Below are 16748 nucleotides of genomic sequence, written 5' to 3' on the forward strand. Positions count from 1 at the left end.
GCTGCTGCTGGTGCTAGCATTGTCTGGTGTGCAGGATGATTCAGCCTCAGCCACATGGGACTTTGTAATGACGGGTTATGTAATCCAGAAGATGCATGCCAAGGAAGACACTGATGGTGCTAATCTCCCCATTTTCCGGCTTCACTGTCCGTCTAACAGCAGCTTTTCTCTAGGTTTAACAGAGAAAGCAGAAAGTGTTGATTGTCTGATTAAATACCAGACGCTGATCACATCGGAAAGTACAAGTTTCCTGCACCTGCTGTTGAGATACCTGCACAGCCATCTCTTTTTACAGCTTGTTTCAAATTGGCTGCTGCTATCTTCGGAAAACATAATGGCTGCACCAGAACAGTCTAAATGTGTATGCTAAATAACATCTGTGTGTGTTTCTTTTTGTTATCTGGTTCATACAGGAAGTTTCATGCATATGATTCACTTTTCTCAGAAAGTCGAATTATGTGCCTCAAACTATTGTGACAGGTTTGTTGATGTCACTGGCCATGGTAAAGTACATTAGCAGTTTCTTCTTCCTGTGAGTTACTTTGACACATTTGCTTATTTTAACCATAAAAGGATGAGAATTTGTTCTGTAACTGAGCGTTTCTGCCCATTTTTCCAGAATATTTCCAGCATCTGCCAGTTATTTACAATTTACTATGTGTTAAAATACTGTTTTAACAATTTAAATTGAAGAAAAACAAAAAGGTTTCCTCTGCGTGTTAAATTTGAAATTGGAACAGTTTAAAACATATTTACAATAACATTTGTCCCCCAATGCAAATACACGCAACAAAAATAAAACTATGTGCAGGTGTTCTTCCCTGAAACAGTGCGAGTGAAATTACCGTAATAAGCACATTTTGGCTTTGACGGGCAACTTCTCGGCTTTCACAGCTTTCAAAGTGCATTCATGCAAACATGTCGTCAGTGATATGCTGTGGTGTTAAAGGGTTAACTCAGATTCATTGTTGTTGTATTGTTCCTATTCAGTGTTCTCGACCTTTCATATACTGTGTCATATCCACTTTTTTAACGTTTAAATTGGTGTTTTGGCTTAGCTTAGTTTTGTTGACCTGTTAACACAAACATGTATGACAAACTAAACTTAATTCATAATAGGTTTGGCTTTTATCCATAAAAGATAACTTATATTGTGATGTTGTCTGGGCTTGAGTATTACATGGACAAAGCTGCAACCTTCATGACTGATCTACGATTTCATAGCATGTGTAGGTTAGTTAATGGAGTTTAGAGAAAAAAAAAAGCCAAAAACTTTTTTGGTTTTCTTTCTTATTTTTAATTCAGTCTGTCAGTTTCTTTTCACCAAACTCATGACCACAAAAAATTGTGTAACTTAAGTTTATTGTCAACTATGTGTCCTTCTAATGAAAATGAATGTTCTTAAGTTTCAAAAAGTGCTATGCCACTTTGAATCATAAGCTGTTACCTTAGTACTTGGTATGTAGCATTGTGACATTTGGCAAAGGTGTAAAGACACTGCACAACAAATGCAAGTTTAAACTGTAGGCATTCTTGAACTTTTCCATATTGCGCTCTTTAAATGTTGTCTTTGTCAGCAAAACTCTGCGCCTCCCCCTTCCCCCGTATTCTCCAGACTGCCTAATACATAAGAAACAACAAAGCTGTGTGGAAACTCACCTCACTGATTGTAACAAAGTGTCCTCCACAGTAGAGAGCAGAATCAGAAACACGGGCACTAACATGGACTGCACAAAAACCTCAGTGTGCATGTTTAAATCCCACAGAGACCTGAAGTAAAGTAGCTTAAAGGAATTTCCCCAAGCTTTCTCTCCCTAAACTGACAGGACAGGAGCACGGAGTGAGAGGGAAAAGAAAAGGAGAGTAGGAGAGAAAGAGCAGCAGGCTGGCCTGAACTGGCTCAGTCCCTTCAGAGGCCAACAGTCCTCTCCGTACAAGTGCCTTTGATTAGTCTTGACTCTCAGACACAGTCCTGGGCAGGAGCTGGAGTGGGGAAAACTGCCAGAATGAAAAGTTTAGTCACCAGTTTGAGATGTAATTAGAAGCAGATTGTTTCTTTTTTCCCTTTTTCCACTTCACTCTCCACACAATCGCTCTATGGCGCTGTATTCTAGTTTGCATGGGCCTCATGATGTGGTCAATAATGAGTGAAATCTTAATCAATGCTTGCACTTATACATCTTGAAGATATGTCATGACGTGCCACAGTTGGGACAGAATCCCATTCTGAATCAATGGCTGCGGACATACTATTATTAACATACAGTATTTGTGAATCAATCCTGGCTGTGTGTGCTGTAAACACAATTACATATGTTGTCAAATTGCAGATGTAGTCTCATTACACTGTACTCACAAAAACGTGATTTACAAAAGTAAATCAGTGGTGACATGTATGTTCTGTCTGTTTGTTTTGTATGGGGTTAATGTGCCACTGTTTTCATCTCACACACACTGTTCAGCATACTAGGCTTTAACTTAACCTGGTAATTTCCTTTCTATAATAAAGGTTCATCTATTGTCTTTCTGTTACTTTGGGGGCACAGAATCATTTGAGCTGGAGGGACAAGCTTGTGTGGAAGGTGTACCTTTAATCCCGAAGAGGCTCTTCACTGCCCTAAGCTGACCTGACAGCACTGTACTCAAATCAATAATTTATGAACACTTCAGCCAGACATTCATGGAAAGTGTCACTGTTACTGTAAGGGAACGAAAACTGTAGCATGCAGTCTTCATGTTTAGATTTTCTTTAGCAGAACAACAAAAGCAAAAAACAATTAAAAAAACCCCAAACATTGCCAGCTGTGGCCCTGAGTTTTCCTGCTTTAGCAAAGAAACAATAGTGATAAAATATATGCAGTTTCATTTCATTTACTGTAGTTCATACATAAACCTAACATTAAAGCAGATTTTAAAAGCAGAATATCACATTTTTAACAATTATTATTGCAATACTATGTGTTTATAGCTGAGCTCCTACAATTCATCATCACAACAGGAAACCCAGTCAGATCATGCAGCAACTTGAAATGTTGCCATGGAGACGGCTGCGCGCCTCCGTTGCACGAGCTGCTGGTGGTGCTGTGTGGATGTTCTGCGCGCTCCCGCACTCTCCCTCACGACCACAACATAGCCGGAAAACAGCTGATGTCATGGACAGGACGAGACGCAGCAAATAAAGGAAACCCTCGTCTCGTAAGTGATTCAGCGTGTCTTCTTTTTCGCCGCTACACTTGTCGTGTGTGTGTGTGTGCGTGTGCGTGTGTGTCATTGAACAAACGGCGGTTGTGCTAAAAGGATGCGACCGATGCTCGGTGCAGCTGCGCGCTAGCATGTTGGTTTTCCAGGAAGTGGAGAGATTATCATCCAGCGGAGTAGGCCTGGATGATATATTGTCGTGTATCTGCCACTAACCACGGTGACAGGTTGTCACGTAACACGTCAGCTGAGCTTTGGACCTTATACTGGCCAAGAATCATGTTTGCATCCCGTGTTTCGCTTGTTTTTAAGCTAATAAGGCGGCCTAGCTCTCGTTTCCATAGTAACCTTGCCTCCGTCATGAAGCACCATTAATGTTTATAGATTAATATATGATTAATATTAACATCCAGTTTGGCCAGTTGTGTGATGTTGACGTGGGTGATCATGTAGTTCCTCATAAATGTTTTGGGATTTTCCCACTGAAACCTGCGAGGCCACAGTGGGTCATACCACACACCACAGTGGGTCACACCACAGTGGGTCAGCTGTGGGGCCTTTAAGTATCTAAGCTGCTCCTTTGCTTCTGGTATTGTTTTTTCTTTTTTTTCTTTTGAAAGAAAATGACATTGATTTAAATCTTACATCTTGACAATGCAAATGTGAAAATCCCTCTGCAGTGTTGGTATAATAATAAAATCTCATATTGTCAGAAAACATTCCAACATTATCCATTCATGATCATACACATTTGTTGGTTATCACACTGGGGTTTGAGTGAAATGTGAGGAAAGTCATTATCATGACTGGATGATATTGAAACAATCACAAATTTGAATGGCAATACACTCTATCTGATGGGTTGATGGTTGGTCAGGACTGCAGGACAGCAGGCCATTCCATCCTTTGCATCCAAATTCTGGAGGTAGTCTCTGATAATCCCCACTTTGTGGGGACGAGCGTTGTCCTCTTGGAGCATAGAGTTCGGTCCCACACTGTGGAGATATGGGATTGCCACTGGTTGCAGAATCTCATCTCAATATCTCTCTGCATTGAGATTGCCTCCAATGATGACGAGCCTTATTTTTCCAGTGAGGGAGATGCCACACTAGAGTCAATAGCATAATAAGCTGTTTGGTATTGGCAGAGAAGATTTGCCAAGTTTGTCATGGGTGCAAACCACATACTCAACTATGCTGCTCAACCCACAATGCATTTTCCTTATAAATGTGGCACCATTTAAAAGGGAAATAAACAGGCTTTCCAATGGTATAAGATTTATTGCCAAGAAGCATTGTTATAATGAATAAATAATCAACCAAACATATATTTCCTTGCTTAATTTATATGCTAAGCTTATATGTAATTATTTGCTTATTTACTCTTCAAACATACAGTATTTTGCAACATCAGCTAGTCTCTTATTATAGTTCTGTATAGGTCTCCACCATGTCCCTAAGGAAATATTTAGCTGTTTGGATCATTAGCTGCTAAATGCCGCTAAATGATCAGCCTGCTGCTGCCTCATTTGTGGACTGTAAAGCCAAACTAAATCACACAGAAATATCCAAAAAAAAGCTCTGTAAAACTGCTGGAGATGAGTGGTCAGGTCAGGCCAGTTTGCATGAATACCTAAATCTCACCCTAGCCTATAGTGGAGAATCAAAGCTGTCCTGTGTACATTTGAAATAGAAATGAATATCCCTTACATTCAAACCATTGCTAAATGAGCTAGCACAATGTTGATCTTTTTTTTTTTCTGTCTCTCTCAGAATAGCTGTGTTCTGTTGTGGTGCCACTCTGCGACATTGCTGTGTTTCACAGAGGAAGTGATTTGTTGTACATAATGACCGACCTGGGGCGTAGCAATTAATAATCAAATCAAATTTCAAATCAAAATGGCAAACAATGCAATTAGCAAATTGGAAAGGCTGCAGTTTGATTTTTCTTTTCTTCATTGTTCGATTTTCTATGGAAATGGAAATACAACAATTGATATCTGTTACATGTTGATCCATATCAAATCGCAATGACAATATCTGTCAGAAAAAAATTACAATGGGTTATTTTTTCCCAATTTGTTCACTCCTATGACTGACTGAAACAAGTCAAACAAGATGGCTGCAACCAGTTGAATATGGCTGAAATTGTGAAGAAGCACCCACGAGAGGTTTTAGAAGTGGATTCTAATGCTAAATAACATAGTTATTCAGCAGTTTGAGGCGATAAACACTTCTAACAACTGGGTAGTGATAGCGAAGGGGTAGGGCTGAGCAGTTCATTGAAATTTTATCGAAAATTGCAATATCGCCTACTGCAATTTTCAAATCGCAGGAGGCACAATATTTGTTAAAGCCAAAATGTGATTAACTATTGTCTTGATCTCTACATGTCTTATTCTACAGACTGACGAGAGCATCTTTGTTTCTCACAGATCTGCACAAATAGCACACAGTAATCATTTCAAATATGTTTTTTGATTGAAAATGGTATCGTGAATCATATTGCATTTGTCATTCTTGTCAAAATAATCACAATTAGATATTTATTCAGAATCATTCAGCCCTACAAAGGGGAGGGGGAGGTGTGGGATCACCTAGGCCAGGGGTCACCAATGTGGCTCACTTCACTTCACCTCACTTGCATGTATCCATATGATCACTGAGTAAAATATCATTGAAATATAAAAACTGTGATAATCGTTAGGAGTAAGAACTGGAATTAATGTGTATGCAATTGAATGCATGATATTCATAATTTAAATGGTAAATTGCATAAAATGTTAATATGGTAGGCCCTCCATATTATTATCTACCCTGCAGGTAGCTCTCGGTCTCAAAAAGGTTGGTGACCACTGGTAGGCCAGTAGAGTGTTTTGGTAACAGACATTACGCACTGGAGCTGTTGTCAGATTTGTTGGCTTTGTGACTAACTTTTGATTAACTTCCTGTTCATTGCTGCTGTCTGTAAGGATTCATCTCCTCCTCCTCTCCACATCACCTCATGAAGACATTGATATTCTCTAACTGGTTGTGTTCTTACTCTTGACTGGATAAAGTTTTGTGGGATACTCAGATTTACCTGCAGACCACTGAGAGACCCTTGTCTCTGACCAGACACTCTGGATCTGTGATAGCTGTTGTCGTATGGAGCTATCTATCACTAATTTTAATAAAAAGATTTAAATTCTTTAAAGAATTGTATAAATGTTTTCCCCATAGCTACCAAACTTTTTTGTCAGCTGTAATCAAGACACGACCAAATATCTTTCTTCAAGATTAAAACTTAAGCAAAGAAAGTTTATAGCCTTCAACACATACTCACAGTTACAATTAATCTGCCCAGTGATCACATCTTGCCCATGAGGAACATGTCCTTTTTCCAAATGGGAACGTAATTACGGTCTTTGCCACCTATACACCCACATAATAGCACTTAGACCCTGCAATTTTGTTTTCACTCTTCCTCAAGTCTCCATCTGCATATGTTAAGTGTAGCAATTACATGGGGAAATTGCTTCTAACTACATAGGTTTTATGGGATGGACAGTTTCTTTTCTTGGTAGGAGCATAAAAAGCAACAAGGGTGATACAGCGGTATTGTTCCATCTGCATCGTCATGATCACTTTTCACTCTTAAAAGGTGAACAACTTTTGGTGGAGTGAAAAAGTGAAAAAGGTTTTTGCTTTTAAGAATATCTTTAAATGACACCTCGAAACAGAAGAGTGCAAGTCACTGTGCCCCTTGAATTTATTCTATTTGATATCACAAGACAAAGGAATGTAGTGAACATATGAGCACATTAAGGGTGTCTGTTGTCAACAAGGACTATTCTTGCAGATGTCTTTTCTACACGTTCATTGAGTTTCACTATATGGTATTGAGCACATTTCATCAATGCTGATGCAAATCAGATTACCAACATCTTTCATACTTGCGTTGGTGTTTGTGCTAATGTTATTAAAATGAGCAGCGGCATCTTTAGATTTATTATTCATCGTCATTTTTTCTATCTTGCTAAAAAAGTGCTATCCCCAATGTTCTGGTCCAGCCATGCAGGTAGTCATAGCTGTGTCTACCGCTGTTCCAATTTAATGGAGATAAATTAAATTTAGCTTGTGGTGTTTACTGAGAAATGACATTTAAATATTCTCACAGAAATATTTATTATTTATTTAATGTTCTGGGTAAGAAATCTTACTTAAGCGGTTTTCATTTAAAATTCTCATTGATGGTCTGATATACTGTATTTGTGAAAAGTCAACATTACAAGGGTATTTTTTTGTGGAAGAAAGCTTTTTTCAAATAAACTCATAATTTTTTTTCAAGATCCATAGAATATGTCTATGTATTATTGAAGCTAAGTTGGGTAGACCGTATCAATTGCATAGATATTTTATACTGTATTCTGACGCTGTCCTTCGCAGCACTTGTGAATATCGCTCACCTTTTGTTATTGTTCTTATGACTGCTACCATTCACTGACCGCTGCCGCAGGACTTCCAGGCCTTTAGGAAATTCTCCTTTTTGCATCTCTCTCTGGTTGGTCTCTCCACCCCTCTGTGACCTGGGGATGAACGCACCAATGAGGAGTCTCACAGTGAGTCCTTTGGCCCTGCTCACTCCACCCCATCTTCTTCTTTTTCCACGACACCTCAGCCAATCACTCACTGACTCACTCCCTCACTCACTCAGAGTGTGTTGCATATATGCCTTGATGTCAGACGTGGTGGGCATTCCTGTCTCTATGAGCGTACTGTAGATGTGGGTAGTGTACTGTACACCATATAAGCCATAATGTTGACTAACTGTTGTGTGTTATTTACAGGGTATGCCTGATCGCATGTTATGTGCAGTGCTGGAGCAATTTCAGCTTTACTTTTCCCTTTGGTATGTGCGCTTTGTCTCCATTCAGAGTGTCATTTTTCTTGTGTTCTTAAGTTGAAACGGCCTGTACAGTCAGTTTTCTTTTCTTGCATAAACATATACACACAATCACACCCACACAAACAGGGACACTCACGCCCTAGTGTCCCAACTCACACTGTACAGTAGGTTACACAGCTTAATCTGCTGGTGCCTTGGTGTTCAGTATGGTAAAGATCATGTGGGATCTTTTTGAATGGTAAGTCACTGGAGCTGTTCCAATGTGAATACACTCGTCCTGTGTTCCATGTGTGCTACGTTGTGTATCACGGTGGCCATTCAACAATGCAGCACATGTTTTATTTCAAAGTAAACACCTCTGTTCTGGCAATTCAAGTCAGGGTAGCTTACTTTACACAGTATACTTCAGCTTAAAGCTACCTGTAATTACACTAAGAAGCCATTATTGACACCCAGCTTATTTAATACCTATTTACATAATATTAAAACCAGTCTTTGTACAGTTCTTCACTTGTAGAAGTATGTTAATGTGGCCAAACATGACAATTCATGGATGCAATCATATAGGCTATTAAATTAACATATTTGGTCTATAGTCCCAATGATTGGACAAAAGTGGTACTGCCACTGCCCAGACTTGGATGCTGCCAGTGTTCCACTGTACCTCATTTAGCTTTGGTCACAGTGTGGTCTGCCTTTCTCTCTGTCAGATTCATTCTCTGTATAGCACGGCAAGCCCCAGCATGCTAAAGAGGAAACAGAGCTCACGGGTCGAGGCCCAACCCATGACCGACTTTGGGCCGGATGAGACCCTGGCAGACAGTGCCGATATCTTCTGGATCAACAAACCAGTGAGTTTATCGAAATAAAATCCTGCGTTATCATCTCTGTTCCATCTATGTCATCGATGGAGATAATAAAACCAAAACGTCATGGCAGAATGTGTTATTCTTTCATCTTTTGCCCCCTTCTTGCAGTGGGTGCACTCTCTGCTGCGAGCCTGTGCCATCATCAGTGTCATATCCGTGTGCATGAACACCCCCAAGACATTCGAGCATTACCCCCCACTGCAGTATGTGACATTCACCCTGGACACACTGCTCATGTTCCTCTACACAGCCGAGATGATCGCCAAGATGCACATCAGAGGAATCATCAAGGTAGCTACTGACGTAGTCACATGCAGCACATGACGAAAAATGATGCGGTTATAAACGTTTTTAGTATATCTAACAATATAATAAAAAGTTAGAGCTCAGTAGGGAACAGAAATGATGTTTGGATGAGCTGGAACAAAAGACACATTTAAAAGACATGATGATTTTCAGTGAGTAAATGGTTTCAGCTGTTTTGTGCTTTGATGGGAAAATTTGATGCGTATTGTTTTTTTTGTCATATTTTAGTGTCTGTTAGATTTACGTTTTCAAAATAAAATTATACACAGAGGACATGAAGTACTGAACTGTTTTAGCTAAGACTGTCATTGCCAAAATGGAGTGGGCCACTGACGAAGCTTTCACACACAACATTCATAGAACACCCTTGAAGTTTACATGCACATCAGCTTACGACAATGGAGGTAGATGGTAATAGAGGCAAGCCGAACGGAGAGACAATGGGGTCAATTTGTAACATTGCTGGTTATTATCACTGAAATAGTAAAGGCCATATTGACCATATGCTGGGCTGTATTCTAAGTCGATAATATTCACAACTGTGGCCTTTTTGTTCCACTCCAGACTCCACTTCAAATTCAATGTCAGTGGTTGTATTGAGCCGCAAATTCCAATGAATAAACACAATTCAAATTTGAGGTAGAAGGATAGCATTCTCTAGAAGCATCCAAGAACAGACAGCTGGCAGATGAAAGGCCCATAATTACTACCATAAAAACTGTGGACAGCTTAATTGGCAAATCAAGGATAACAAGCAGGGAGGCACTGGAGGACACAGAATTAGAATCAACAGTGCAAGAAAAAAAACATAAAAACTGAAACATTTAATCGTCATTCTCTTTTAGTTTTGCTTAGTTCTCGAAAAAAGCAGATTGCTTGTTTTCCCATGAAAGTTAGGTAAAACTGCATCCTCGCCAAATTACACATGTCAAAGTTTTAGGTCATTTGCATTTCAAAGTGTTCCAGAGTGGCTATATCCACTATGTCAATAACTTTGATTGGCACCTGGAAGTTGTATTTTCTGGCTAGTTATTTAAAGTGTCTATGCAAAGCACACATTCCACATGGTGTGCTGAGGTAATTGCATGCTTTTGTTCTCATCAGTGTGTAATCAAACATGGTCCTTATCTGTTGAGGGTTTCAGAACACATATTCCTATTTGCAGCCTTTCCTCCCCTTCAGAACCCTTCTCTCTCTCTCTGACAGTTGTAATTAAGCATTCCCATTTTTGCTGACCTTATGATGGGTTGTTCACATGTCAGCGGCTTAATAGTGTGTTTTTATCCTGTTGGAAACATTTGGTGTTGTTCTTTGAATATTGGGGTGTGATTATTTTTTTTAACACAAACACTTTCTATCGCAATAAAAGCTTTTTTCTGTCCAATTTTTTGGAAGATTACGGCTGACACTTATTATGTGCAATTTCAGAACTGCCAAGACTAGCATGAAAAGCCTGAAGGATGTTTTGTACTCGGTGGAATACATAAGCTTTCTTTGTTTTCACTTGTGTTCATTTTTCCTTCTCTCCTGGCTCTTTTACGCCCCTCTGTTTCTCACTGCAAGTGTGTCCTCTCCACAGGGGGATAACTCGTATGTGAAAGATCGCTGGTGTATGTTTGACGGATTCATGGTATTTTTTATCTGGGTGTCCCTGGTGCTGCAGGTATAATGCACCATTATTATTTTTTCCTGCAACTTTTTGTGCAGCTTGACACAAAACGATTTATTGCTGTAGCTGGTGTGATCATCTGTTTCTCTTGTTTTAGGTGTTTGAAATAGCAGAGCTTGTAGATCAGATGTCGCCATGGGGTATGTTGAGAATCCCCCGGGCGCTGATTATGATCCGGGCCTTCAGGATCTACTTCCGCTTCGAACTTCCTCGCTCCCGCATCACCAACATTCTCAAGTACAATATTGTGGTTCTTCTTATGTACAGTTTTTACATGAAAATATGGCATTTGACTTAACGTTTCTGGCCACTCTTCTTTGCAGGCGATCTGGGGAACAGATCTGGAGTGTATCCATCTTCCTGCTGTTTTTTCTTCTGCTCTATGGAATTTTGGGTGTTCAGATGTTTGGAACGTTCAACCATCACTGTGTTACCAATGATACACAGAAAAAGTACCATTTCTTCATTTCTTTCAGTATTGAAGTACAACATTGCCTTTCTGTAGTTTTTTCTCATTAGATCTTCATCATTGTTGAAATGCAGTCATTTGAAGCTTCTTTACTGAGCTGTGTTAGCTATGTTATTTTAGAAATATTGCATTTCAGTTAGGAATTGATGTGGTAAATCTCTGTCTGCTGTATGCCCTTGACACAAAGTCAAAGCTCACTATCTTTTCACACTCGGTTTTTGTGGGAATTGCGAAAACCAGAAGGAGAGACAGGAACTATTTAAAATTTGTGAACAAAGTAGGCATGTCATGATATTTGCAATTGACCTCATTACTGTCTAATCCACAAGAATGTGAATAATGTGCATAGATTCATGCAAACAAGTTGCATTTCTTTTTACATTTCTCAACGTGACATTACAGTCTTGTGTGTTTGTCATTGAGCAAATTGTAGGAACTTAGATTTAAATTAATTCATTCATTTTTTTGTTCAGAAACAATCATGAATATCACTAATGTCTTTGACTCACCCATATATTAAAGTCACTTTCATACTGGAGATTTGGGATCTCATTTGATGATTAATTTACCTCCGGCATCAAGAAAAGTGAATTATTTGATAAGACACACTGGTGTTATTGAGCCCAGTATAATTAGCATTATTGAGATTCACTACTATGCCTCTGATTGGCCTTTGTGAAAGAGCAATAAATTATCCCTTCTGATCCTGTTCCCCTTAATAAACAATTTAAATGAATGTCTGGGCAGGCAATCTGAAGGCATTCATTTTCATTAGTGAGATCAAGCAGATCCTGGAATAACACCTGTGGCTAAAAGGCAGGGAGACAGAGAAAAGAGACAGAGCAGCACGTCTATGGATTATGTAACCTAGAAACGTCACATTGGCTGCGATACTAAAGTTATCTCTATCCTACACAACCTATGTTTTCATTTTTATGTGTGTTACTGTGTATATTGTTTCCATTAGTGTCATTTGACATAACATTATAATGCTTCTTTTCTTTGGTCAGTAATGTGTCGTGGAACAACTTGGCAATCCCAGATACCCATTGCTCTCCCGATGGAGAAGGTTACCAGTGTCCTTATGGGTTCAAATGCATGGACCTCGAAGAGCTGGGCCTCAGCCGACAGGAGCTTGGTTATAGTGGCTTCAACGAGCTAGGTATAAACTACAACGTACAGAAACATACATGCAGTTTTACAGTTTTAAAATGTTCACTTCATGCAGACTTGTAGAATTAAAGCGATGTGCTGTACATTGAGTCTCGCACTGCTGCTCTAATCCAGTGTCAGTGCACAGTGCCAGTGCACATAATAGATAGATAGCCATGAAGGAGACTTGGAGCTTAAAAAAAAGCAGTAATTCATTAAGTCATTACGCACTGGAATATGGCCCAAGTATATGCAGCCCAAAATGTGTGGGTTAAATGCTCTCATCTCCATACTTTAAAGTATATTATAGAGAAGTCTCCTCTCTGTTTATATAAACAATCTCATGTATGGGAATGAATCAAACCGGACGTAACATGCTGATCCCCCCAAAAAAACTTGCTCTGTAACCCACATGCTCCAACTCAAAACATGATTATAAGGTTCAACAACTACATGATGTGTTTTATTGTTAGATATAGTATATACTGAATTGTTGTCAGCTGAAAGTGGTCGAATGCAATCAGGAGCTTTATGTATGCAGAGAAAAAGAACCACTAATCTGTCAGTCTTTCAAATGGGAAACAGTCAGCATAAATAAATATGAAAATTGTTGCTTCTAATGAAATAATCATTGGCTGGATGTTAAATGTACTCTCAGTTCATTTGCAAAGAGTATGTCAACCACAAAAAAGCCTAAAGTTCAATTTTGTAGCTCAGCCAACTCCATTTATTAGCTTGATCTGGATACATTTGCTGGTGACAGTGACAAAGACATGCAATAAAGAACAGTTGATCAGATTAATGACCTGCCAAGCAGTTAAAATTCAGAGTCCTGTTATTATAGAGGAGGGACCGGCTGACGTTCTGCATTTCTCATATTTTCACAATGTACATTTTGTTTGAGCTTAAAAGAAGCTCTGCATAAAGTGTTTGTAGTCTCTAATTGGTGGTGATGTCAAATAGTGGCAGTTTTTACAATAGCGAGCTTTGGTGTGCGTCTGATTTCACATGTCTCCTTTTGTTATTTCTCTCTTTGTTTAGGTACAAGTATATTCACTGTATATGAGGCTGCATCACAGGAAGGCTGGGTGTTCCTCATGTATAGAGCCATCGACAGTTTCCCTCGCTGGCGCTCCTACTTCTACTTTATAACTCTCATTTTCTTCCTGGCATGGCTTGTAAAGGTTAGAGCCAATCCCTCTCCTCTGCACTTTTCATTACTTTGAGCTCCTATGTTATGGCACCTGGGGTAGTTTAACAACAGAAGGACTTGGCCAATTGACATAATCCTCTCTCACTTTCTCTTTTTCTTTCTCAGAATGTGTTCATAGCAGTGATCATTGAGACGTTTGCTGAAATCAGAGTTCAGTTTCAGCAGATGTGGGGGTCAAGGAGCAGTACAACCTCTACTGCTACAACACAGGTACAACAATCAGTCTCAGAGCTGAGGCCAAAGATAGAGCCACCGAATGTCACATTTACAACTTCAAAAATAATAATAATTAATGTTATACCTTCAGTATTTAAAATATACATTTTATCGGGTACACTTAATGTACACCAATGCGTAGGACATCTAATAATGTGAAGCACTGGGCGTGGGCTTCTGTTGCTGTAGCCCATCTGCTTCAATGTGTTGTGAGTTCCAACATGGTCAGATAATTTACTTTGGCCTCAAGCCTTCAACCAGGCTTTTTTTTTTACCTTCATTCTTTCATTCTTCTTCTTCTGATGCCCAGTTTGAACTTAAGCAGGTCATCTTGTCCATGTCTACATGCCTCGGTGCACTAAACTGCTGCCATGTGATTGACTGAATAGATATTTTGGTCAGTGTAATACAGTGGTTGGTGAGTGCAATAAAACTATTATTAGTGTCATCGTGGAAAACAGGCTTGCACCTCTTTCATGCATATACAGCTATGACCTTGAAAACAAAAGGCCTTTCATGCTCTTATCAAAATTAATTGTAATAGACATTGTCATGCCCCAATCTTTATCTTGGAGGTAAAAACTAATTAGCTGTGGTGTAACACTTAACTGTCAGTCACTGAAGCTGAAACAATATGTTGCCTACTTTGTGTTCCCCAGAGGGGGAGGCTGGTACAAGGTAGCCTTGAGAGACACAACCCATGCCACAGTTCCTATTCCTTGACTTTGCTGTGTCGCCTCTTGATTATTGAGGCTTTTAGTAGAGATTAGGCTGTTAAGTGATGCTGATAAAATGGCAATGGATTAAAAGTCACTTTGGTTTCATTAGATCAGGCTTTTTCTTCCCTTTTTTGATTAGCAGATTTATAATTACGGTCTGAAAGTGAAGATGAACTACATTGAGATCTACTTTCGTTTGCCTGTTTGGATTTTAAATGAATCAACCCCTGTGTGTTTGACATTCAGGCCGTAGATATTATTCCCTTTGTCATGTCATATTAAAACGCAGAATTAAAGCTGAGCATAGAGGGCCATGTTCTCGGCTTAGATTTGATAGAATGTGACACTGATGTGACAGGTGTAAGACAAAAAAGTGCATCAAAGGGGCAGAAAAGGTGTCAAGTAAAAGAGTAGAATAACTAAAGAGGCAGAGTGGTTGAAAAATGTCTGCGTATAAAAAGCAAGCAGGGGCCTTCGAAGTTCATTTGGCTCTCTCGGGTGCACTGGATGTACATTTCACAGCCAATTAATGGTGCAGTGATTTAAATTCCCATGTGAACGTAGATGTTCCAAGTGAACATAAAAGGACAGTCATTTAAAATAATTAAAATCCAGTCTGTGGCTTCTACTGAGTCATTCACCCAAAAGTTCACTTATTGGCACTTATTATACACGTATTGGCTATTCTGTGAATTTATGAATGCTTCGTTTGTAGTGGCAGACTTCATCCACGATTCTCTACTGACTGGTATTGTCTAACCCTGCCAGCAGGTCAAACCTCATTCTGAGAGGATGAGTCCTAATGCTGTGGGTGATCTCCTGACTTTTATTCAAGGAGCACTAGCGTGAGGCTGACATTGTACTTTCATTTAAAGCTGTTAAATAGATTGTAATTATTCTTGGTTTCTACATTCATGTCATTTGCCGTTGATACTTCATTTAGTGCCATCGGCAGGTCATGTTAGTTTACGGCTAAATACCTGAATACGAAAATAATTCCTGTCAGCTTCAGCTGTACACTGTACTGTTGTCACTTGATTGTGCCCACTGCGAACTTCAATGGCTTTGTAAATCCTCTATCAAGTTCACTTAGTTTATTTTGTAGTGAATGACATTATATTTTGCAACTCATTAATGCTTACTAATGACTACATTTATGTCTTAGAAGAATGGTTAATATTCACAAATGAACCAGCTGTCTTGTGAGTTTGAATGTCTCTGCTGTGATCTTGGTTTGTTTCATATTTCTAGTGTTAGGCCCTTAGGTGTACGCAGTGTATTTAGCAATTCTTCTGCCATTTTTGTGTGGGTATGAATTTTTGTATATGATGCCTTTGGCTTTTTTGTGGCCCCAAATGTTTCATGATGATGCTGCCAGAGGGTGGATGTGTGTGTTTGAGTCAGATCCAATACGTTTTCTTTTTTTGTCTCTGTGCCCCTCATGTACTGTCCTTGTGTCACAGATGTTCCATGAAGACGCTGCTGGGGGATGGCAGCTCGTAGCTGTGGATGTCAACAAACCACATGGCCGAGCGCCTGCTTGCCTCCAGGTAAACACACTACATTATTATTATGCTGTTGGTGTTAAGTCTCTTTCTTTCTCTCTTTCTTTCACCAACCAATCTGTTTTTTTTTTGCATTCATTAGCCCATATGACTGCAATAACCATAACATAAAGGCCTAACCCCAACCCTAACCCTAGTAAAATGTAATGCAATACATAAATCTAAGGCCTAATTTATACCATGTTCCTCAACACTTTTCTAAATAGTTTTCCCACGAGTTCTGCTATGCATTCTAAGTTTTCAGTTGTCTTCACACATTATTCTTCACCCGGCTCTCTACATTACACTGTAACACCCTGACTGGTTTATCCTTCTGTCAGCTTGTTTATTTTTAATCTATATTTCTGGTATTTTTTCTTTCTTTTTTAATTGATGATGGTGAGTTAATTCAAGATGATTTTTTAAACTTTCTTCAACTGAGAGGATAATTGGATAATAATGAAAGAAGAGCAACACAAAGACATTTTTTTGGTCCAGCGCATGAC

General features: G+C 39.2%; 2 protein-coding genes across 6 annotated transcripts in view; one reads left to right on the forward strand and one right to left on the reverse strand.

Annotated features, from left to right (window-relative positions):
* itgbl1 (integrin, beta-like 1) overlaps positions 1 to 1968 on the reverse strand; it is a 33277-nt gene extending 31309 nt beyond the window's left edge. Inside the window, exon 1 of one of the 2 annotated variants that reach the window (XM_044016022.1) lies at positions 1660 to 1966. In XM_044016022.1, the coding sequence (XP_043871957.1) occupies positions 1660 to 1751 (92 nt within the window). In that variant the 5' untranslated portion in view covers positions 1752 to 1966. Of the gene's footprint in view, positions 1 to 1659 lie in introns of both variants that reach the window. The other variant, XM_044016029.1, reaches the window with a different exon arrangement.
* A 1125-nt stretch (positions 1969 to 3093) lies between these two features.
* The window catches only part of nalcn (sodium leak channel, non-selective), a 62669-nt gene continuing 49014 nt past the window's right edge, over positions 3094 to 16748 (forward strand). For 2 of the 4 annotated variants that reach the window (XM_044016826.1, XM_044016834.1), the window contains exons 1-10: positions 3094 to 3195; positions 8796 to 8936; positions 9063 to 9245; positions 10840 to 10923; positions 11027 to 11166; positions 11253 to 11381; positions 12409 to 12560; positions 13592 to 13734; positions 13869 to 13973; positions 16162 to 16248. In XM_044016826.1, coding sequence (XP_043872761.1) covers positions 3148 to 3195; positions 8796 to 8936; positions 9063 to 9245; positions 10840 to 10923; positions 11027 to 11166; positions 11253 to 11381; positions 12409 to 12560; positions 13592 to 13734; positions 13869 to 13973; positions 16162 to 16248 — 1212 coding nt within the window. In that variant the 5' untranslated portion in view covers positions 3094 to 3147. Of the gene's footprint in view, positions 3196 to 7540; positions 7799 to 8026; positions 8089 to 8795; positions 8937 to 9062; positions 9246 to 10839; positions 10924 to 11026; positions 11167 to 11252; positions 11382 to 12408; positions 12561 to 13591; positions 13735 to 13868; positions 13974 to 16161; positions 16249 to 16748 lie in introns of those variants that run through there. The other 2 variants (XM_044016827.1, XM_044016828.1) reach the window with 2 other exon arrangements.

Source organism: Solea senegalensis, linkage group LG2 (assembly GCF_019176455.1).
Source record: "Solea senegalensis isolate Sse05_10M linkage group LG2, IFAPA_SoseM_1, whole genome shotgun sequence".
NCBI lineage: Eukaryota > Metazoa > Chordata > Actinopteri > Pleuronectiformes > Soleidae > Solea > Solea senegalensis.